The sequence below is a fragment of the Parathielavia appendiculata genome (assembly GCF_033297405.1).
Source record: "Parathielavia appendiculata strain CBS 731.68 unplaced genomic scaffold N657scaffold_4, whole genome shotgun sequence".
In the NCBI taxonomy this organism is placed as follows: domain Eukaryota; kingdom Fungi; phylum Ascomycota; class Sordariomycetes; order Sordariales; family Chaetomiaceae; genus Parathielavia; species Parathielavia appendiculata.
Window position 1 is genome coordinate 1,608,155 of NW_026944223.1, and position 20,011 is coordinate 1,628,165.

The 20,011-nt window shown below is 55.2% G+C and overlaps 12 protein-coding genes across 12 annotated transcripts; 5 read left to right on the forward strand and 7 right to left on the reverse strand.

Moving 5' to 3' along the window:
- The first annotated feature begins 174 nt into the window (after positions 1-174).
- On the forward strand, positions 175-1,171 carry N657DRAFT_361265 (uncharacterized protein). The gene is made up of 2 exons (XM_062786979.1): positions 175-533; positions 603-1,171. The coding sequence occupies exons 1-2, from the start codon at positions 373-375 to the stop codon at positions 697-699; spliced, it is 258 nt and encodes an 85-aa protein (XP_062649027.1). The 5' UTR covers positions 175-372; the 3' UTR covers positions 700-1,171.
- Positions 1,172-1,897: 726 nt separating this feature from the next.
- On the forward strand, positions 1,898-3,030 carry N657DRAFT_361262 (uncharacterized protein). The gene has a single exon (XM_062786978.1). It carries the CDS (start codon positions 2,021-2,023, stop codon positions 2,654-2,656), a length of 636 nt encoding a protein of 211 aa, XP_062649028.1. The 5' UTR covers positions 1,898-2,020; the 3' UTR covers positions 2,657-3,030.
- Positions 3,031-3,285: 255 nt separating this feature from the next.
- Positions 3,286-4,085, reverse strand: N657DRAFT_644103 (uncharacterized protein). Its single transcript, XM_062792693.1, has one exon. The coding sequence runs from the start codon at positions 4,032-4,034 to the stop codon at positions 3,675-3,677; it is 360 nt and encodes a 119-aa protein (XP_062649029.1). The 5' UTR covers positions 4,035-4,085; the 3' UTR covers positions 3,286-3,674.
- A 1,007-nt stretch (positions 4,086-5,092) lies between these two features.
- Positions 5,093-5,281, reverse strand: N657DRAFT_550492 (uncharacterized protein; the record flags this gene model as incomplete). Its single annotated transcript, XM_062787894.1, has 1 exon — positions 5,093-5,281. A coding segment is annotated over one exon (189 nt), but the record flags the coding sequence as incomplete, so codon positions are not given.
- Positions 5,282-5,804: 523 nt separating this feature from the next.
- N657DRAFT_361274 (uncharacterized protein) lies at positions 5,805-6,491 on the forward strand. Its single transcript, XM_062786980.1, has one exon. It carries the CDS (start codon positions 5,895-5,897, stop codon positions 6,360-6,362), a length of 468 nt encoding a protein of 155 aa, XP_062649031.1. The 5' UTR covers positions 5,805-5,894; the 3' UTR covers positions 6,363-6,491.
- On the reverse strand, positions 6,492-7,981 carry N657DRAFT_361328 (nicotinate-nucleotide diphosphorylase). The gene is made up of 2 exons (XM_062786981.1): positions 7,922-7,981; positions 6,492-7,796 (listed from the first exon to the last, which is right to left on the reverse strand). Exon 2 carries the CDS (start codon positions 7,602-7,604, stop codon positions 6,621-6,623), a length of 984 nt encoding a protein of 327 aa, XP_062649032.1. The 5' UTR covers positions 7,605-7,796; positions 7,922-7,981; the 3' UTR covers positions 6,492-6,620.
- Positions 7,982-8,475: 494 nt separating this feature from the next.
- N657DRAFT_570350 (RCC1/BLIP-II) lies at positions 8,476-10,142 on the forward strand (the record flags this gene model as incomplete). Its single annotated transcript, XM_062788726.1, has 3 exons — positions 8,476-9,129; positions 9,182-9,650; positions 9,751-10,142. The coding sequence occupies 3 exons, from the start codon at positions 8,476-8,478 to the stop codon at positions 10,140-10,142; spliced, it is 1,515 nt and encodes a 504-aa protein (XP_062649033.1).
- A 1,007-nt stretch (positions 10,143-11,149) lies between these two features.
- On the reverse strand, positions 11,150-14,158 carry N657DRAFT_361361 (bifunctional acetylglutamate kinase/N-acetyl-gamma-glutamyl-phosphate reductase). Its single transcript, XM_062786982.1, has 2 exons — positions 11,418-14,158; positions 11,150-11,353 (listed from the first exon to the last, which is right to left on the reverse strand). Exons 1-2 carry the CDS (start codon positions 13,996-13,998, stop codon positions 11,298-11,300), a joined length of 2,637 nt encoding a protein of 878 aa, XP_062649034.1. The 5' UTR covers positions 13,999-14,158; the 3' UTR covers positions 11,150-11,297.
- Positions 14,159-15,317: 1,159 nt separating this feature from the next.
- N657DRAFT_644110 (uncharacterized protein) lies at positions 15,318-16,181 on the reverse strand. The gene is made up of 2 exons (XM_062792694.1): positions 16,027-16,181; positions 15,318-15,655 (listed from the first exon to the last, which is right to left on the reverse strand). The coding sequence occupies exons 1-2, from the start codon at positions 16,114-16,116 to the stop codon at positions 15,326-15,328; spliced, it is 420 nt and encodes a 139-aa protein (XP_062649035.1). The 5' UTR covers positions 16,117-16,181; the 3' UTR covers positions 15,318-15,325.
- A 1,144-nt stretch (positions 16,182-17,325) lies between these two features.
- On the forward strand, positions 17,326-18,653 carry N657DRAFT_569965 (Lipoyl synthase; the record flags this gene model as incomplete). The annotated part of the gene is made up of 2 exons (XM_062788696.1): positions 17,326-18,301; positions 18,358-18,653. The coding sequence occupies 2 exons, from the start codon at positions 17,326-17,328 to the stop codon at positions 18,651-18,653; spliced, it is 1,272 nt and encodes a 423-aa protein (XP_062649036.1).
- Positions 18,654-18,980: 327 nt separating this feature from the next.
- Positions 18,981-19,440, reverse strand: N657DRAFT_570490 (glucocorticoid receptor-like (DNA-binding domain); the record flags this gene model as incomplete). The annotated part of the gene is made up of 3 exons (XM_062788739.1): positions 18,981-19,043; positions 19,097-19,268; positions 19,334-19,440. 3 exons carry the CDS (start codon positions 19,438-19,440, stop codon positions 18,981-18,983), a joined length of 342 nt encoding a protein of 113 aa, XP_062649037.1.
- Positions 19,441-19,752: 312 nt separating this feature from the next.
- Positions 19,753-20,011, reverse strand: N657DRAFT_361531 (uncharacterized protein). Its single transcript, XM_062786983.1, has one exon. It carries the CDS (start codon positions 19,966-19,968, stop codon positions 19,789-19,791), a length of 180 nt encoding a protein of 59 aa, XP_062649038.1. The 5' UTR covers positions 19,969-20,011; the 3' UTR covers positions 19,753-19,788.

The following is a 20,011-nucleotide window of genomic DNA, read 5'->3' on the forward strand; positions in this document are numbered from 1 at the left end:
TTCACCACTCGGACACTTTGAAGAAGAGGAATCATGGACGTCAAAGACCTACTAAAGCAACCGCCATCATCTACCAACTCAAACAGCACCTGAGTGACACTGGCGAGCGGAAGAGCCGTCGCGATATTATCAACAGCTTCTGCGATGAGCTTGACGAGATTGAGGCTATAGGCAGCGTTGCGTCCTATACCGGGTTGAAAGTCTCCAATTTGAGCGAGGCCATCGGCCTGTTTGTGCACGGTGTTGGAGACATCGCTGCCCCGTTGCAGGGGGAACAAGCTCGCCAGCTGATCGCCCAGTCTCGACAAGCACCCTATGGCAAGGGCAGCGAGACCATAGTCGACCCGTCGGTGCGCAACACTAGGAAGCTTGATGCCTCCCAGGTTCGAGTTCCGCAATGCCGAGTGGTCCCGGGTCCTTGATCAATGCATTGAGCACGTGGGCGCGACGTTGGGCATCGGCTCCCCCACCACCGCCAAGCTCTACAAGATGACCATCTATGAGAAGGGAGCCATGTTCAAATCCCATACCGAGTCAGGATCCCCATTCGTCCATGTCAGATGAAATCAGTGTTGCTGACACGTTATTGCCCCAATATTCAGTACTGAGAAGATCCCAGGCATGTGCGGGATTCTCGTCATCTGCCTCCCATTCCCCCCCTCCCCCTTCCCCTTCATGAAGGCGGAGATCTCGTTTTGAAGCATGCGCGGTCAGTCCAGAACGTACAAGACCTCGACGAACCAACCATCCATGTTGTGCTGGTACTCCGATGTCCATCACGAGGTCCTGCCCGTCACTCCTGGCTACCGATGGGTCTTGACCTACAACCTGGCCATTTCCCCCGGACCTCGAGCTTCCGTCGGCCGCTATACGTCGGCCTGAATTCCGAGGCCTCTGACATGCACTGCGGAGATGGCTTGTACACGAAGCTTTGAGAGCGAAGGCAGACGACCGTGACATCCATCATCTGTGTTACATGCTCGATCACGAGTATACGGAAGCCAGCATTGCCTTCAGGGCGCTCAAGACGACTGACCTCGCTCCCGTCAGTGTCTGAGGGACTTGTCAACTGAACCGGACTTTGATGTCTTCCTTGCCGTTCTCGAAAAAGAAGAAATGGGCTGCATTGAAATGGACTGGGGCCGGAGTCGTCGGTCTTCCTATGATGATCATAACGACTACGATGATGGAAATGGGCATGGAATCTGGCGTGAGATTGACGACAATATCGAGACGTCCATCTCTATCAAGAAGCTAGTCGACTTTGACGGCACTCAGCTTCGCTCTAAGATGAAACCCGACGACACGGATATCGAGACCAACCTGATTCAGCATTGCGACCCGTTTGAGGTTGAGACCGTAATGAGCATTACCATAACTACATGGGCAACTCGGTGCGTCCACCCTGCGTAGTTCGGACGCTGACGTCGTGACTGACGTATTATGGTTTTGTAGGGCCCTAAAGCGACTCACTGGTACCGGACAAGCGTAAGCTGTCATGCTCTTGTGCAAGACGAAGTGAGCAAGATAACTAACAGCTCGCCAGGTTGCCGTATTGATTCCGCGCCACTCGACAGACAAGTACCTGACCAGAAGCCTTGACCCGGCCGGCGCTCAGAGCATCCTTCCCAAGTATGCGAAGAAGTGTATGGACCCCAAGTTTGTCTACCCGGGAGATCATGCGCAGCCTTGCGAAGACGGCGTGGGCACTCAAGACCAGTTTACACTCCTGGAGATACGCCAGTTGCAAACGGGATCCGAACGTCGTCTATGAGCTGCTACAAATGGCCTTCATGCTCGCGGCTATGAGCTGTTGAGTAATGTCATAACCTGGGCTAGGACCGACGGCGTGGCCAGTAAGAGCTTGACCATGATCATGACAGCTGCGTTTGGAGGCCGGCTGGACTCTCTCAGCCATTGAAGCGTACATCAGCTCTACGCCCTTTGCCATTGCCGCGATCCAAGAGTTGACGACGTATTCATCCGCCGGCGTCTTCCCGCAGCCCGAGAGTTTAGATCTATGCAAGAGGCTGATCGGATCTGCCATCTCGGCCATGGACATCGCGACGCTGTACGACCGGGACGCCCTCAGGGCGGAACAACCACGCTCATTCTACTACCACGCCCCTCCGGCAGTCACTCCCGAGCAGCGCAGCCGCTTTATCAATTGGGCCACACTTTTAAGCATCTTCGAGAACTGCCTCGCCCACGGCTGGGACGACCTCCTCATGACTGCCTCCCTCAAAATCGCCGCTCAAGCACCCTCCATTCCGTCCATCGCCTTCCCCCGCCTCTGGCTCTCCTTCCTGAAACACCTCCCCCGAGCGCTCTCGGGCTCTCCCTCTCCGCGCCACAAACAGCTCGTCCTTTCCCTTCTCGAGTCGTACCTCACCAACTGGGTCGGCCCGCAGCCACCTCAATATTCACAGCCCGACCTGTCCGTCCCCGGGCTGCATGGCTTACAGTTCGTGCAACGACTGCGACGCCCTTAAATCCTTTCTCGAATCGCGGGACAAGCGAGTCGGCCGCTTTGAGATGGGCAGGAAACGGAGGCAGCATCTGCACAATATCCTGGATCGATTGCTGTCCGGGAGGGTCGGTGTCACAGTCACCCACGTCACGGACCGGTTGGCGTATCCCTAGACGCTGGTGGTGACTAAGGTCAACGCGGATAGGGGGTTCGGATGAGGAAGGCGTGGGAGGAGAAGGTGGAGATGGCGCAGCGGTGGATTCAGGAACAGAATAAACGAGGGGAGGTTTGCAAAAGCGCTTGGTGAGGCAGACTATCAGGCTATTCTGAAGATAGAGGTTCTGGGAAGCAAGGGAGGAGGTGTGTTAGCTAAGGGTGCTGCTCCTCCTGCTGGTGTCACTGGGATAAAGCGCAGGGCTGAGGGTGCTGAGATAAACGTGTGTGGGGAAGGGCAGCTGGGCCGTAGAATCTGGTGACACCTGGAGAGCTTCGTGTAATTGTTATGTGCTGCATGTTCTCTTAATTGTCATTTTGTGTATATTATTGTTCCTATCTTGTGCTTGATACAGTTCAGCCATCTCTGAAATGAGCGCCCCCTGAAACTACCGAGGCAATGTGCTCACGTAGTGAAACCGACATTCAATCTGCTAGGGTGAGCAGCAATTCCACTCTGGTTGCAAAAGCAACTTACAATCTGTATATGTCACTAGCTAACGTCAGATAGCAGGCAAGGGCAGGAAAACTCATAACAGCAGAGGTCACTGCTCTCTCTACAAAAAGCACCTAACTGAAGTAACTCCACCTCATCCAAGATTCGCAAGGAAGCAAAAAGGGGCAATAGCATGCCTGAAACAAACTCAACCACAATTCTGTCGACCCACCCACTCACACTCCCGTTCCTCGTGGCACCATTGCTGACACCTCCATATCGCCAGACCCCGAGAACCTGCGATTCCTCCTCGGCGGATACGGATACGGTTCGTCATCTCCCCAAAGCAGCTGGCGGCGGGATTTGTTCTGTTTCTTCGGCTTGCCCTCCCCCTTGCACCGACCGCCGCGCGGGATGGCCCATGTACGGCCCGTTCGAGCAGAACCAAGACAGTCTGCGCTGGTTAAAGGATTGCTATTGTAGCCGCTTTTGTGTTCAGTCTTGGTGCGTATTACAGCCCACAATACCGCAGAGTCAAGACACTGGCAGGCACACTCACCACCAAGACATGTCCGTCCTGCCCTCGGTCTGTCCAGATGCCCATGAATAGGTACCCTCCAATCCGACGGCCGACCAGTTTCCGGGAAACAGCCCGGTACCGGCAGCGGCTGTGTCGTCGGCAGACGAGGCAAGCGCAAAGCCGTCACCAGACAGACCGGATGCACTCCGGTCTTGAGCCTCAGTGCTGGGGATGCTTGATTGGGTGAGAGTGGCAGAGGTTTTGCTGGGCGGCTGGAGCCTGTCATCGGACCTTGTCTTGACCTCGGCCTCGGACGGATACTCCTCAACGAGAAGAGTGCTAGCCAACTCGGTAGGGTGGGTAATAACCATCTCGGTGTCGTCTTCGAAGAGCATGATGGCGGTGACGAGGAAGTGCGTGCAAAGTGGACAGTATGCCTCTTTTTTATCTGGAGGTGAATATCAATAGGCTGCGTTGGCGCCTTCAGAACGAGCAGAATAACTCAGTTGATCAGAGTTGGGCTGTTGAGATTAATAGCTGTGGGTTGTTCGGCAGTGCCAACCGCATGTTGTTGTCGTCTACCCCTCTCCATGCCGCAACCCGGGGTCACCGAGACCGAGGCACGCTTGCCCGCAGACGCTGAGAGATACTGTAGATAACACCGGTGTGCCATCACGTCTCCGTCGAGTCAGGCTGTCGGTTGGCCGAAGGGGACATGACTGCTGCCAGTACGCTTGTACCGACAGGTCCCATGTACATGTACTCGATCACAAGACAAACCACAAGACAGGCAGGACTGTATTGCACGTATAAAGTACAAATACAACCATCAAACTGCGAGAGTATTCGAGCACGGCAGTGTCCTGTCTCACCGGCTCCTGCGAGCTCCCGTCCAGGCACAGTACAGCCGGTCAGTCTGACGCATCTCAGCTCACTCGCTTCCAACCGCCCGTCATTGGCTTGCTTGCCCATCTCGGAGAGCGGACAGATTATGTCGGTAACGAAGGCACGCCGGGGGCAGCCGCAGGAGCAAGCTAAACAGGGTGTCCTCGGCTTTATGCAGGAAACCACACCGCCCTTCGACCGCTGTGCTCCAACGCGGGTGGCTGCTGTTCCCCCGCCCCAAGAAGACTTGTAGCTTGGCGTCACCTTTTGCGGATGGGATTTTGAGTCTTATCACTCTTGAGGGTAGGAAGAGACCACGTTTGGCGTCCCCCCCATTCTCCCCCTTTAAACTTGATAATCTCGCTTGTTTTATACTGTCGGGAATGGGGAATACTCTAATTCCGGTGAGCTTCAAGTATTTGGAGAACAGCAGCTGCAACACCTGTTCCATGCCGCGTGTCCCCAGAGATATCCCAGTTTCTCGGGAGAACCACATCTCACATATCCCATCCCATCATTTTGCCTTCGTCCTAGGTGTTCCTACTACTGCTGTTGTGGTCCCCGTAGACACCGGGCGCAGAGCTGGGCCTTCCGAGCCCAATGCCTCCTTGATCTTACGATCGGCAGCTGCTGCGTACTCCTGAATGGAACGCCATGTGTCCGTTGTGTGTTCCTCTCGTCTTCGTCTTTCCGCTTGGACACTGTTGACGAACAGCATTGTCCACTCCTGTAGCTGGTAGCCTTGTGATTCATCCATGTGAATGGATAGCCTCCGGTCAGGGTGTGGAAGCTGCTAAGTTCAGGTACCGAGGACTTTGTGAACCCGAGGGGTCAGCGCGTATCCGTTGCTGGAGAAATGTTTTCAGTAAACAACCAGCAGCAAGTAACCGCTGGCGCTTGGAAAACCCCTTACAAAGTGTGTTTGACGCAGTAGTGGCGCTCTCCTGGTGTGTCTGCTCTGCACTTCTTAATGCGACAGACTGCGCGAGGGCTTAGTTATCTAATAAAGGGAAGAGCACCATTTGAGGGCAGTTTCCAGCCATTGAGGACCGGGCAGTCCCAAGCTCAGATGGCTTACAACCATGGTGGAATTGCATCGGGTCCAGAAATGACAAGGCAAGGCTTTCTCCATGTACCACAAGGAAGTGATAGGGAAAAGGGGTCCTGTCCTTCATGCTTGTCAACCACATGGCTACAAGGATCTGTGCCGAGTTGATCAATAAGAACGCCGGAGAACGCCCTTTGAGTGGGTTGATCAATTGCGACCAACAGGGTAATCGCAATGCTGTCTTGGCCGGATGCTGGAGCTAGGGAGGCATGACATGACGGATCCCAAAGCCAGAGAGGGCTGAGCGGTGTCCCCAGGTTTCATGCATTACCGACCGGGATTTCAGCCTTCGCCACGTGGAAGACGAAGATCAAGCAGGGGTCGTAACCAGGATGGTTGCCGGGGTCGAATGCACCTTGGGATTGAATTGACTGCTTGGCAAAGCCCTGTGCCGCAGAGATACAGTGGGGACTGTGGAAGATATCGAGAGCTGGCCAGCATTTCTAAAAGGCACCTATCAAGAAGCACCGAGTTGACTCAGAGGCCGGGGCAAAGAATGGCCGACCGAGACTGGAGAACGCCATTCATTGCCTGCATGTGCTCACCGAATTTGGACTTGCGCCACCAACAAACGGACCCCGACTACCTCGGGGACGGCCGGCATGAGATCGTTGGCCAGCAGCATCATCACGCCTGGGATACCACATGGGCATGTATGTCAAGACTGCCCGCATTAGCCGCCAACTTATATACAGCAACCCTGTCCTCGTCTTGCTTCGCCCTCCACTGATATCTCACCGGTCTGATTGCGTTGACGATCAGAGATGCAGCTGATATGCAGTAAAAGGCGGTGAAGTGGCGACGTGTAAGATTGCAGTCGCACGTCACCAAGACCTGGTTGACAGGAAGGCTCCCACCTCGGCCAGCCAAGTGGTAGACCTGTTGCTCGTGTTGCAAGGAACCCGTGACTCTGCAAATTTTGCTTCCAATTCGCCGCCGTTCATCACACTGACGCACGTTAGTGCTCCTTTTTGTGTGAGAGATATGTTTAGCTGGACACTTCTGGACCGTTGCCTCCCTTGTCGACATTGATCTTAAGCGAGAAGTCAATGTGGCGCACACCCTGGTGGATAGCGCTTGTTGAAAGGATGTCGACATCTGCGGGCCTGGTCAGTACGCCTGCTATCCAGAATAACGCCCAAAGTTGGAGCATACCGTTACAGATGTACAGCTCCGCATTGTCCTCTGTCAGCCCCCCCGAGACCTCGAGCAAAAACTCCCGCTTGCCTTTCCACTTTTCCTTGAGGCTGCGCGAGGTAGTCTTGACGCCCCCCCCACTAAAGTTGTCGAGCATGACAACATCGGCGCCCGCAGCAATGGCCTCGTCGGCCTGCTCCTCACTCTGCACCTCGACCTCGACCTTCAGGCTGAAGCCGCCGGCAGCCTTCGCGGCCTTGACGGCCTGGGTGATGCTCCCGCGGCTCCATACATGGTTGTCCTTCAACATGGTCATGGTGCTCAGGTCCATGCGATGCGTGTCGGCACCACCGACCAGCATGCCGTACTTCTCCACCAGGCGGAATCCGGGGGTCGTCTTGCGGGTGCCGGCCAGGGTACCCTTGTAGCCGGCGCTGCGCAAATTAACCAGCAGCCTGCGCGTCATGCTCGCAATGCCTGAGCAGCGCGCCAGGATGTTGAGAGCCACGCGCTCGCCCTCGAGCAGACCCCGGGCGGGACCTTTCACGGTGGCCAGGGCCGTCTTGCCGCCGTGCGTCTCGATGTGGGAGCCCTCGCGCGCGTGCCATTCGACCGTGCAGCCGCACTGCGTGAAGACTTCGTTGAAGAAGGGGATGCCGGCGAGAATGCCGGATGATTTGCCCCATAGAGTTGCAGTGCGTGGGTGGTTGCCTACGACAAAGCCACCCACGTCGAAGGAGGGGGTATCTTCGGCGAGCCAGGCGGTAATTTGCGATTTCCAAGAGACGGGGAGGAGGTCTTCCAGGGAGCCGTGGTCCAGGGGAAGGTCAATCATGGCGGAAAGCTTTCGACTGGCACTCGCTGAAGGTGGTGTGTAATGGGAATGATGGTTTGGGAAGGTCGAGCTCTTGCTCCCGAGGCCAAAATCGCCGGGAATACCGACCCAGATTGTTGAGTCAGATGACTGAACCAAGCTTGGACGTCTGTTGATATACCGCGGTTAAGTTAGAGCGGTTTGAAGTTGCTGCTGACCAGACGTTGTTATCCTCTTGTGTGGAGCTGCGGGCGGGAGGAGGCGGGAAGGGAGGTGGGTTTTCTGCGGGAGAACCCACGCAATTATTGTACGGTACAAATAGTACTCAGGGTACGTACCTTGCCTAGTATCTTACGCGTGCTTACTGTAATGCGCTTCGGGGTGCTCTTACTCTGGCCTCCGCCCCTGCACACCAAACCTTACATCATGGAGGTTCTCAATTTAACTTATGCACTCTCTTGCAACCCGCTGCCCGTGAATGAGTTGTTGGCACTGCACCAATGGCTCAAAGATGATTGTGGCATAATCTTAGGCCCAGGAAGGCGCAGCCAGGCCCCAGGCAACGCACCCTTACTGGCGCAGAATGTTCGAATGTTCAGAAGTACCGTTCCTCCCATGATGTTAGTGCAGCCCAAAAAATGTATGTAAAAGTCATCCTCTCGACTACCACTCTTAACGGATTCATCAGTCGATGTACATCGACAGGAGCAAATGAAACCGAGTTGCCGATTCGATTGGTGGCACGACAGGCAGCATTGCAAGGATGACTAAGGCGGCGCTTCTTTGTCCATGCTCACCAAATTGGATGCTCTCTAGTCCTTCTTCGGCAGACTGTTGATTCAAACTTCCCATCAACCGGGTGCTCGCGCTGTTGGAGGCTGTTGTGGACGACATGGCGCCAAGGAAGCCAACGGCCAGTGCAAGGAACCGAATAGGTGCCGCTGGCAAGAGAAGACTTGAGGATGACGGCCTTGTCTCAGGAGCTCGTGCGAAACGACAGAGGACACTGGTGAGCACCCATCCTCTCATTCATTTTCAAGCTTCCGGGCCTGCGCCGCCATCCGCAAGACAGCCCAGCACCGCACTCCCCGCTCTCAACCAGAGACCCACCCGATGCTTGAACATCTATGTGCTCGGCGCGAACAGTGGCGGCGAGCTTGGGCTGGGGCCATCTGTCAAGTCTGGGAACGTCGCTAAACCCCGTCTCAACCCGTATCTCTCTGGCTCTGTTGGGGTTGTGCAGGTCTCTCTCGGTGCCATGCATGGCGTCGCTCTTACATACGATAACCAGATCCTGACCTGGGGCGTCAATGACCACGGCGCACTCGGACGTGACACGTCCTGGGAGAGCAATCTTGTGGACGCAGATACCGGCGACAGCGATAGTGATGACGAGGGAGAGCTCAATCCCAGAGAATCCACCCCAACACCGGTCGACATGAGTGCTGTCCCTCCGGGCACCATCTTCACACAGGTGGCAGCCACCGACAATGCCACGTTTGCGTTGACCAGCACTGGCCGCGTGTACGGATGGGGCACTTTCCGAGTAAGCCACCTATTCTTGACAAGCCGAGTACAGTGCTCTAACATACTCGCAGTCAGAGGACGGCAAACTATCCTTCTCACCAACCGTCCAAGTGCAATCCCGGCCAGCTCTCATCCTCCTCGTCAAGAACGTTGTCAAGATCTGCTGCGGGAGCAACCACGTCATGACTCTTACTGCCGATGGCTTCGTGTACACCTGGGGGAAAGGAACCGACGGCCAGCTGGGCCGCCGCTTTTCCCCGAGGATCGTTGATTGGGCGAAGGAAGGACTTCTTCCTCGCAAGGTCGCTGGCTTGAAGAACGTGATTGATATCGGGAGTGGCTCCAACCATTCCTTCGCCGTCGAGCGCACCGGCCTAGTGTACGGCTGGGGCTTCAACAACGCCGGCCAAATCGGCGTCGCCGACAATGCGGGCGAGTATGAGTCGGCGTACGGTTTCGCCCTTACCGTTGCTGTTCCGAGTCTCGTCAGGAGTTTGGTGGGCCTGCCGCCCATCAAGCAGATTACAGGAGGCAACTTTCGTACGTCCAAATCCGCGCTCCGTGGCTTTTACAACCGTCTCGGGCGCAGATTCGCTTCCAACATTATAATAGAAACCGCTCAGCTAACAGTATTGGATAGACAGCATTGGTGTTACCGAGGACGGAAGGTGTCTCACTTGGGGCCGTCTCTATTCATTTGCCACGGGGCTCAAGATCGATACTCTGCCTCCTCAGCTCGTTGTCCTCGACTCGCGAGGCAAACCGAGCTTTCTGAGGGTTGCGACAACGGTCGAAGGACTCTCACCCGCTTGCGTGGCAGCCGCGAGCGAACACAGCCTCGCAGTCACCATAGATGAAAAAGTATACACCTGGGGTCTCAACCTGACCAAGCAGATCGGCCACAAGGAGGAAGAAGTCGAGGTCCCAACTCTGCTTGCCCATCCTTCCATTGCAGGCAAAAGGATTCTCTGGGTTGGCGCAGGTGCTCAGTACAGCATGCTCGGAGAGCTGGCCGGCTCCGAATTGAATTGAAAGGAATGAGCGGGGATATCAAGCGATGGGCGCGATGCAATAGAAAGAAGAAGGTAAGATTGGTATACAGTACAATGGAAGCGGTGCACGGGTGTTGAGGAGTGTTGGATTATGCCAAAGGGAAGATAATCAAGAGTGATGAAAAGAGGAAAAAGAGAGAAATTGGGAACAGTTGCTTTGGAAGGACAAGATGAACAAGGAAATCGGCGAATAACCAGCTGGGCTGGCGAGGGAATCAAAGAGAGAGGAATTGAAGGCACCTCGAGCTAAGCCTCCCTAAAATGTCCATGAACCGCTTCACTGACTCAGGGCTGACTGGTATTAGGGGGGAGACAAGCCTCATGTTTCCTGCCCTTTGGATGGCACACCTCGTCTTCCCGTCGATCAACCCTGGATCGTGAAATTCACATCCTCAATACGGCCGGTAAGACAAATTTGGTACTGACGAGATGGACAGGGACGAGTGTTGCCCAAATATCCCGGCGTCTTGCGTGATCGAATATGTATCCATCCCAGAATTGTGACCCCTCTCTTCAGGGGGCCACGCTGCAGAGGACTTCTCATCCGCGAGTCTCAGTTCAGATATATCTTACCAGGGAGTCTTCCTTAGAGCGTGAATAACCATCTACTACTGTGACGCCTGCGTCTTTTTGACCATCAGGTAGACAAACCAAAGCAAAACAAGGTCCACAATGCATGGACTCCTTCTTGCTTCGCCGCCCACTGAGATTACCAGTTGATACAACGCGGAGAAATGCCCGTGAAACGCCAATCCTCGCTCTCAGGTCTCCGACCTGGACACCAAATATCACGCGTCAGTGACGACCACACAAGCAACAAAGTAATCTATCATGTCTGATCTGGATATTCCTCTCCCGCACAGCTATATACAAGAAACACATGGCACCAAGTCGACGACGGAACAACCGATCATCGCCACCATGGCCGGAAACCCATTGTAGAAACGAAGTGCCCCCAAACACCTCCGAGATCAAAAACAGCCACAACCATATGGACAGAAAATAGAGTCCGCTAACGAGTTGTTGATGACATCCGAAATGGTAAACGAGAACCCCAACCCCATACGGCTTTTTAAAGCAGACCCCTCAAGAGAAGGAATATGTACGGTCGAAACACGGCGATGTTAGGTCCGTTTTACATAACAGGGATGCCCTCATACTCCGCATAGCCAAGGGCGAGGTTCATGTTCTCTGCGGTTAACATTAGCAAACCAAGCAACATAAGTTTCTCTATTCTGTAGAGAAGCAAACTTACGCAGGCATTGGGTAGCGGCACCCTTGAGCAGGTTATCAATAGTAGCGCACACCACGACGCGCTTCCCGCTCTTGTCAACCTCGAACCCACCAATCTCAACACCATGCTTGCCGCTGATGTTCTTCACCAGCGGCGCCTCACCGACGACCTTGACCAGCTTCTCGCCGGCGTACCGGTCCTGGTAGATCTGGCGAACATCCCGCGACGTCATGGTCTTGTTGAGCGGGATCGAAATGGTGTGGTGGATGCCACGAAACCAGACGGCGACGTGCGGGACAAAGGCGATTTCGGCGCCGAGCTGAGTGCTGACCTCGCGCTCATGGATGTGGCCCGTCAAACTGTACGGGATTATGTTGTCGGTAAGCAGGCCGACATCGTTCTTGGGAGAGGGTTTGGTGCCAGCACCAGAGTAGCCGGAGACACCAAAGACGTGGGGCATGCCGCCAAGGTGGGGGACAAGGGGAGCAATGCCGAGCTGCGCGGCAGTAGCATAGCAGCCCGGGTTGGCGATCTGCGTGGCTTGCGCGATGTTGGCCCTGGTCACGAGCTCGGGAAGCCCGTAAGTCCAAGTGTTGTCGAAACGGTAGTCGGCCGAGAGGTCAACAATGACACTCTTGTGGTTTGAGTCCTTGCGGCCCTCATAGACAGCTTCGACGAAAGGCTTGCACACGCCATTGGGCAGCGCCATAACCCAGCAGTCAATATCGCCTCGCCTCTCCATGTCGCGAACATCTTCCGGGCTGAGGTTCTCATAGATGACATCCCGCTTGTTGTACCCTTGCAGCTTTGTGCCCGCGAGCTCGCGGGACGAAACGTGACAAAGGTCCATGTTGGGGTGGGAGTCAAGGAGACGAATCAGCTCCTGCCCGGTGTAGCCACGGGCGCCAATGAGGGCTACCCTAGCAGGCTTAGACTTGAAAGCATTCTTCTTGCCGTACGGTGGATTGGGGTTGGTTTGAGTGACGTAAGTCCTCCCGTTCGTCTGGCCAAAGACTGGTGCTGAGAGGACAGGGCGGCGGGCGAGCGTCGAGTAGCCACGCACCTGGTAAGCGACAGGCTTACCGCCGTTGGTCGCGGCACGGTACAGGCGTGACTCTAGATTCGAATCCCCAAGCATGGCTCTGCCGTTCTGAGTGAAGTCCTTCATCAATTGCACGATCTCATCACCGTTCTCGATGCCGTACCAGAACATCACACTGCCGTTACGGGTGACGCTGCCGTCAGCTTTGTCGAAGAACCAGCCAAGGTTCTCGTCATCCTCCCTCACGGTCCAGACAAGCTGGGGATGTTCCTTGCGGAGCGCCGTGAAGATGTTGTCGGCCACATTGGTCAGCCACCCACTCTTGGTGATGGTTAGGGTAGCAAGAGTGGCTTGTCGCCCGTTGCTGGCGGGCAAAACAATGGCGAGAGCGTTCATGGGCCCGTCATAGTATGCCTTGAAGTTGTTTTCACTGAGGAACTCGAGGTACTTGTCAACAGTGGCCATGGCATCAGGGCCCTCCCGGTCGCGGATCAGCACAGTCTTCAACGCGTCAATGTCTTTGAACTGAGACAGACTGGTTGCCGAGAGCAGTTTGTTGCCACGGCGAATGAGAGTTCCGGCACCAGAGTCGGTAAACAACTCCTTCTGGAGCTCCCCGGGGTGGATGATGGCGACGCTAGTTGCCCGCGGCAGGGTATCCAGCAGCTCCTTGATCTCCTTGATCTTTAACCTGGTGCCGTACTTGACCCACGATTGCGACATAAGGTGCTCGTACTCCTCGTCCAGGTTGATAGCCGAAATTTTCTGGCCCGCAGCATCGAACAGACCACCCTTCTCCGACAAGTACACAACCTTCAGCGGCTCGAGTGCACGAGCCAATTCGGCGGCAGCGACGTCGGCGTTGACATTGAGAATTTGGCCATCGTCGGTCTCGGCCATGGAGGTGAGGATGGGAAGGTAGCCATTGTTGATGGCCGTCTCGATCGGCTGCTTATTAACGCCGGTGATCTTTCCGACCAAGCCCCACTTCTCCTTGTTCAAGTACTCTGCCCTGAACATGCCGGTAGTCAGGGGCTGAGCATGCACGCCCTTCTCTTCCAGCTTGTTGACCAAGTTCAGATTCTCCTGCAAGAACAAATCGCGGGCCACGCGCAGCGTCTTTGCGTCCGTCACCCGGATACCCTCTTCGAACTGCGGCTCGATCCCGGCCTTCTCCAGCAGAGTGTTGAGCTGCGGTCCCGCGCCATGGACAATGACGGGGTAGAGGCCGACGGTATACAGGAAGGCTAAACTGGAGCATAACTCGTCGACGTAGTCGGTCAAGATGGCCCCCCCGACCTTGATGACGGCGAAGCGCTGAGACGAGACGGATGTGAACAGGGAGAGGTACTGCTGGACCTCGCGCTTGGATCCTACAGACGAGAGAGTCTGCACGATCATACCCCGGGTGCTGAGGTCGGTGGTCCGGGCTGCAGAGGACGAGAATGGCCTTGCACGGCGAATGGCGGCGGGGACGGCAACGGCGCGGGATCGGGCGGGCAGCCGGCGGACGCTGCGGCGGGCGCCTGCCCTAAGGGCGACAGCACAGGCGGAGAGCATGTTGAGAGGCTGACTTTTGCCTTGTCAGGAGCTCGGAGAGGCACGTCGGGCGGTGGTGCAGTTCGGAGGAAGGGTTGCGCGTTCGAGGAGCCGAACAAGAAACTTGGTGCGACTTCGCAATTAGACCCGAATGAGTCAATTGGAAGCAGACCACCAAGTTGTGTAAGGAGCACCTTCTGTCCCTTGATGGCAGATAAGGCGAGGAGCAGAAACAGGAGGAAAGGTCGAGAGGACTCTGCCGAAGGTGAATGGCACGAGCTTGAGGCCGGGAGCAGAGCCGGAGTCGGTGCTTTTTGAAGGTCGGGGCCTGGCAATTGTCGGTCAACCGGCGGTGGAGGGGCAGCCAAGGAAAAAAATTGAGACCGAAACCGCTATCGAGAGGGGTGATCGCCGAAGCATAGCACCCCGGTCCAGCGCCTGCAGCTTCTGTGGAGCGACGTCGGCAGGAAAATGAAACCTAGGTTCAGATGGCACCAGTGATTCCAGAAACATGTCATACCTACGCTCAAATCAGGTTAATTGTGCATATCCGAGCCGCTTGCCACATGCAAGAGTGAAATTGATTCCACTTTGGCGACCCGGACCAGTTTGGGAAGACGGTCTCTGGTTCAATGCCAAGTCGGAACCATGTGCATGCCCTGATCCGTTCTGAACATCGAGTCATCTACGGAACATCGCAATGGAAAATCGCCTCAGATGGACCACTGCCTTGCGGAATACAGTGACAAGAACTGCGGGATGCTGTCTTACACCAGAAAGAGTATCCCTTCGATTGACTCGAACCGAGGCCAGTCGATGACAATCCGCGGCTGTTTCAATGAGGAAGACGGCGCACGTGCTTGTGCAAGCCGCTTAGAGCTGAACCTGGAGCCGTAGGGCTATGAAGGTAGGTGAGGTAGGATTCGAGACACATCTGCATCACTCCCGTTGGGTCTTCCTGGTACCCGTGCTGCGAGTTTCTTCTCTTTCTCATGCCCATGCCCATGTTAAACATTGATATCAAGATCATGACTGCCATTCAAGTAACCGCATTAGGAAACCGGTTCCCTCTAATCCCGTCATAGGTACAGGTACAGTCGGGAAAGGTTGCCGCTCAAGATTCCAAAAACGCCAAAGCGGACTGCTGCGAAGTTGCATAGCTCAGCCAGCAATCCGCGAATTCATAAAAACAAACCCCAAGAAAGCAAATTCCAAAACGAGCATGAGCCAAATTCCATCTCGTACGGTGGAGTTAGTTGCAAGCCCAATGCTGTCTGTTCCGCAACCGCTTTTTGGTCGTCATGGAAGTCGTTGATTCATTTCCTCGTGGTAACAACTGGAAAGCTTGTCAGATGCTGTTACTTGATTCTACGCACGAGGGAGGGACCGCAAACCCGCTGGGATGATAATGATGGCGAGAAGGACGACGATGCCGATGGCGAGCCAGATGCGCATCTTCATCTCCTGAGACACAGTAAGACACAGTCCTGCAAATGGGAATCGTCGATATGCTCACATTCCACCACATCTTTTTCCGAACCTTGTTGGCAGAGCGCCGGAAGTTGCCAGCTGTGTCTGCCAGATCTCCCGTCTTCTGTTGTAGCTGGTTTAGGTTGTGTTCGCGCTTCGCGAGGTTGTCAATGTTTTCGCGCATTTTGTCGACTGTCTTATCGATGTCCTGTTGAAGCAAGTTAGCCAGGGCTCCGCCATCATCAGTGTCGCAAAGAGTCTCAGAGAAGCCGAAACGTAAGTGGAATATTGGCTTTCGATCATAACGTTACGCCTGCTCCCACTCCCGTTCTACTCGGCGGACACTTGGCAAGATTTGGTCCAGTATCCACTACGACGTAGTGTTTCTGAAGGCAGGGCGCTGAGCTGCTGTGTAATGGTTATCGCGGTAGGCTCGGTCGATGTTGGATACAGTCGAAGCGCCGCGCAGTGATGGAAAGCGAGCATGGTAGCGTCTCGCGGGAAGGGGAGCTGTGCCATATTCGATCGAACCCATTCATTGACTCAAAGGATGCCGGGCGCAAAACAAAATCAACCCACATTTTGAATTGCGGCCGTCCTGGGATCCCGTGAGCTCCCCTGCGACCCTTGTCCGCTGGGAATGTACGGGTCGTAAGGTTCCGAAGACATTTTGGCGGTCGGCGGCAAGCGATCTTGATGGCAAGTGAAGGGTTTGTTGTCGCAGTCGGTGGTTTCGCTAATATCGACCGCGCTGTTGTGGAGTGATGGCGATATAGTGTCGGAGGTGGTACGTCGAGAGATGGTGGATTGAGCGAGGTGAAAGACGTTGGCGGGAAGTTGAGCCTGTTTTGCACAGCAGGCGACGACGCCAGCCGGGCTGGCTGGGGAATGATCAGGAAACGCGGCTGTGTCAGGTGGCAAGAGCTGGCTGAAGAGCTGCTGCTGTTATTCCTCTAACGTAACTTTTCAATTCTTGAGACTTGTTTTGTTAGTACAGCAGTCCAGAGTACCCGAGAGCCGTCAGCTCCACCTGCAGCGGAGGTAGCCCACTTTGCCAAGATGCCAGATTTAGTAAGGCGAACATGTCTCAGCAATCCTGCATGTGCTTGGTCCAAATCGAAGCTACCAGACGTACCTATCAAGACGGTCGTCTTTTATGTTTGAACCTGCAGCCCAGTGTATGTGTAGACTTACTTTTATTCTAAAGTATGTGTGACTATTTCCTGTCATACTCACTCCGCTGGTGCTTGTCTTGGAGGAAGCTAGCACCTCAGGGCACCTCCGTAGACAGCTGCTACCAGAACACCAGTCCATGGGAACACTGACTCATCAGCATTCCAAACACCAGCCACAATGGCTGAATGGCCTGCAATGCGAAACCAACCAGAAGGATGTCGCACAAAGGTCCTCCGCAATTCCGAAATCCGTGGAATCTGAAGCATGCAGGTCTGTCACAGCTCCGTTTCATGCCGTCCAATACATCCCGTTCCTATGATTGCAAGCTGTGCACACTCTGTACCCACACTCTGTACCCGCACTCTGACACTTCCCGGGCTGCTCCTCCACAAGGTCTGAAGCTGGCATTTCTTGAGCTTACCTGATTCAAGGTATATCGTATTGTAGATAGCCACAGGTAGGTAAGTTGGTTGAGTATTCCCTGTCCATTGTAGTCCAAGTCTGCTCTGCAGGTTCAACTCAGGTCGGTTGAATCAACCCTAACCCTATAACACCTGTCTTGGCTCCATGACGCCGAATGCATGACTGACCAGGCCCTTTTTTTTCGCCATCGCCGGCTGTAGCCGACTCGGACTCGTCGAGCTCTGCTCGCTGGCCGTGATTCCCGAGCGTACAGCACCCGACAACACAATGGCGTCCACCATGCCACTCCAAAGGATTCAGGCGCCGTTTCGGCGCTCGCTTGCTCGCGCTGCAGTTCACTCGTCGCGGCCCTATGCCACTATTCCCTCCCCTTCCGACCCTCCGCAGATCCAGGAATCAGCAAGTTCAAATCCAACCCCGAGCGGCGGCACCACCAAACCGCGCCCGACCTACTTCAAAGACACCACCGTCGGCGCGTTCTCGGACTTCCTTCCTTCTGCCGGGCCTCTCCCGCCAAGCGAAGCCTACGCCCCGCGCACCGCCACCGTCGGCCCCGAGGGCCGCAAGCGCACCGTCACGCGTCTCCCAGACTGGCTAAAGACACCCATCCCATCAGCCGGCTCGAACCCCAACTTTGCCAAGATCAAAGCCGACCTCCGCGGCCTTGGTCTGCACACGGTGTGCGAGGAGGCGAGGTGCCCCAACATTGGCGAGTGCTGGGGCGGCAGCAACAAGGCGGCCGCCACCGCCACCATCATGCTCATGGGAGACACGTGCACGCGCGGGTGCCGATTCTGCAGTGTCAAGACGAGCAGGCGGCCGCCGCCGCTTGATCCGCACGAGCCCGAGAACACGGCCGAGGCGCTGGCGAGGTGGGGGCTGGGATATGTCGTCTTGACGAGCGTCGACCGGGATGATTTGGCCGATGGTGGCGCGCGGCACTTTGCAGAGACAATTCGCCGGATCAAGTCCAAGAAGCCCACGATGCTGGTGGAGGCGTTGACGGGCGATTTTGGAGGTGATTTGGAAATGGTTAGGATTGTTGCTGAGAGCGGGCTAGATGTGTACGCGCATAATGTGGAGACTGTCGAGGGTTTGACGCCGTATGTGCGCGATCGAAGGGCGACGTTTAGGCAGAGCCTGAAGGTGCTGGGGCATGTGAAGGAGGTGAGGGGGAAGGAGGGAATCATTACCAAGACGAGTATTATGCTGGGCCTGGGGGAGACGGAGGAGGAAATCTGGGACACACTGAGGGGTGAGTTGTCTAGTGATTTTGGTTAACTCTGAATGCCGTCACTGACCTGTCGGTAGAATTGAGAAAGATCGATGTCGACGTCGTCACGTTCGGCCAGTACATGCGTCCTACCAAGCGGCATCTCAAGGTCGAGCGGTACGTCGCGCCTGACGAGTTCGAGCTCTGGAGGCAACGTGCCCTCGACATGGGCTTCCTCTACTGTGCCAGTGGTCCTCTAGTCCGATCTTCGTACAAGGCCGGCGAGGCGTTCATTGAGAATGTGCTGCGGAAGCGGGCTGGAGAGAGGGCCATGGCGGCAGAGAGCCTAAGTCAGGCCGTTGCAGCCGAGGAGAGCAGTGGCAAGTCTCTGTAGTAAATTTGCTGAGAACGACTTCAACATCCTGGGATGGCGTTTCGCACACCATCAAAATTATACGGAAGGGTTAGGATCGCATGTTCTCGGCGTTTAGAGAAGGGTACCTTATCATATACTTTCACATTGTAACAAATATTGTACACGGTCATACCTGAGGATCTACCTACTCCGTAGATGATATCCCGTCCACTCAGCATCTACGTCCGTTGAGGGAGAACACGGCCGCCATCGAGGCCGCTACCACTAGATTCTCAATTGCCCCCAAGTGAACCCGTGGTCGTTTCACCACAGCAACCCGACCATCCCAAAGCTGTGCTGCGGCCTTTACCAGCTGGCCTTCTTCACGCCCGGCAAGTTGCCCGCAAGTGCCTGTAACCGAAAGTTGTACTGTCAAATGTCAGCGCATCCGGACTTCCCGCCAACAGGGCGCTATGCCGTACCCGTGACATTTTGAAATCGCTAAGAATACCCCTCCCCTTCCCGCCGAGAATACACCGGTTCCGGATCTGGGTCGGGCGTGTGTAGCAGTGCATCTGGGTCAGCTGCAACTGGGCGATGGCGCGTGTCCGGGCGGGGAGGGTTGTGTTGCGGATGATATAGCGGAGGGCTTGTCTGTCATGAACATATCAGTCCAGTGAATCCCAGCGAAGAACCCGAAGACGAGATATTGTCAGCACCTCTCGGGCTCGGCGGCGGCAAAGGCCTTGCGCTTCGAGTGGTCGCGGATGACCTTGATGTTAGTGAAGCAGCCGAGATCAAACTTCTTTGCCCTAAACATGGACATCTTGGGGGCTTTGTATGGTAAAATGACAGAGACGAGTGGTAAGGGAGCTGGATTGGCGATCGAATGTCGTCTGGCCTCCTTAACTTTGTCGCCGTTGATGCGCGCAGTCGATGAATGTCTTGGGAACAAATTCTGCCAAGCGGTGTAGCTAACCTCAGCACTCTTGGCGAACCTAAGCTGATTCTAAGAGCGCGCCCAGTTTTGGGAAAATGGTGTTGGGGATTAGTCTACAACGGAGAAATAATTTTCCGGCCATCCAATCGCTTTGCGCTTCTAGAATTAACTCTACTAGCATTTTGCACCTATACTTCATTATGCCATAGGGCTCGCCGGACCCTCTACCACAGATTACAAAGGAAACCATGCCTGCAAAGCTAGACTAAAAGCCTCTCTATCTCCCCTATTGTTGAACTGAGTGGGTTCCTTGGCACCAAGATTCACGGACTGAGCACTGATGTTCAATGCGAGACGCTCAGTCAACACAGATCCATCACAATGACGCAGTTCCTGACATAAACGCCATATCATAGCACACTGTCTCTATATAAGGGGGGTTAATTCCCCTGGGAGG

Bases quoted from the DNA above. Each gene is read 5' to 3' on its own strand.
- N657DRAFT_361265 (XM_062786979.1), top strand. From the start codon at position 373: ATGCCTCCCAGGTTCGAGTTCCGCAATGCCGAGTGGTCCCGGGTCCTT. The intron at 534-602 runs GTCAGGATCCCC...CCCAATATTCAG, and splicing joins ATGTTCAAATCCCATACCGA to TACTGAGAAGATCCCAGGCA.
- N657DRAFT_361262 (XM_062786978.1), top strand. From the start codon at position 2,021: ATGCAAGAGGCTGATCGGATCTGCCATCTCGGCCATGGACATCGCGAC.
- N657DRAFT_644103 (XM_062792693.1), bottom strand. From the start codon at position 4,034: ATGCTCTTCGAAGACGACACCGAGATGGTTATTACCCACCCTACCGAG.
- N657DRAFT_361274 (XM_062786980.1), top strand. From the start codon at position 5,895: ATGCATTACCGACCGGGATTTCAGCCTTCGCCACGTGGAAGACGAAGA.
- N657DRAFT_361328 (XM_062786981.1), bottom strand. From the start codon at position 7,604: ATGATTGACCTTCCCCTGGACCACGGCTCCCTGGAAGACCTCCTCCCC.
- N657DRAFT_361361 (XM_062786982.1), bottom strand. From the start codon at position 13,998: ATGCTCTCCGCCTGTGCTGTCGCCCTTAGGGCAGGCGCCCGCCGCAGC. The intron at 11,354-11,417 runs GTAAGTTTGCTT...TGTTAACCGCAG, and splicing joins TGCCGCTACCCAATGCCTGC to AGAACATGAACCTCGCCCTT.
- N657DRAFT_644110 (XM_062792694.1), bottom strand. From the start codon at position 16,116: ATGTCTTCGGAACCTTACGACCCGTACATTCCCAGCGGACAAGGGTCG. The intron at 15,656-16,026 runs GTGGGTTGATTT...TTGCTTCAACAG, and splicing joins GGACGGCCGCAATTCAAAAT to GACATCGATAAGACAGTCGA.
- N657DRAFT_361531 (XM_062786983.1), bottom strand. From the start codon at position 19,968: ATGATATGGCGTTTATGTCAGGAACTGCGTCATTGTGATGGATCTGTG.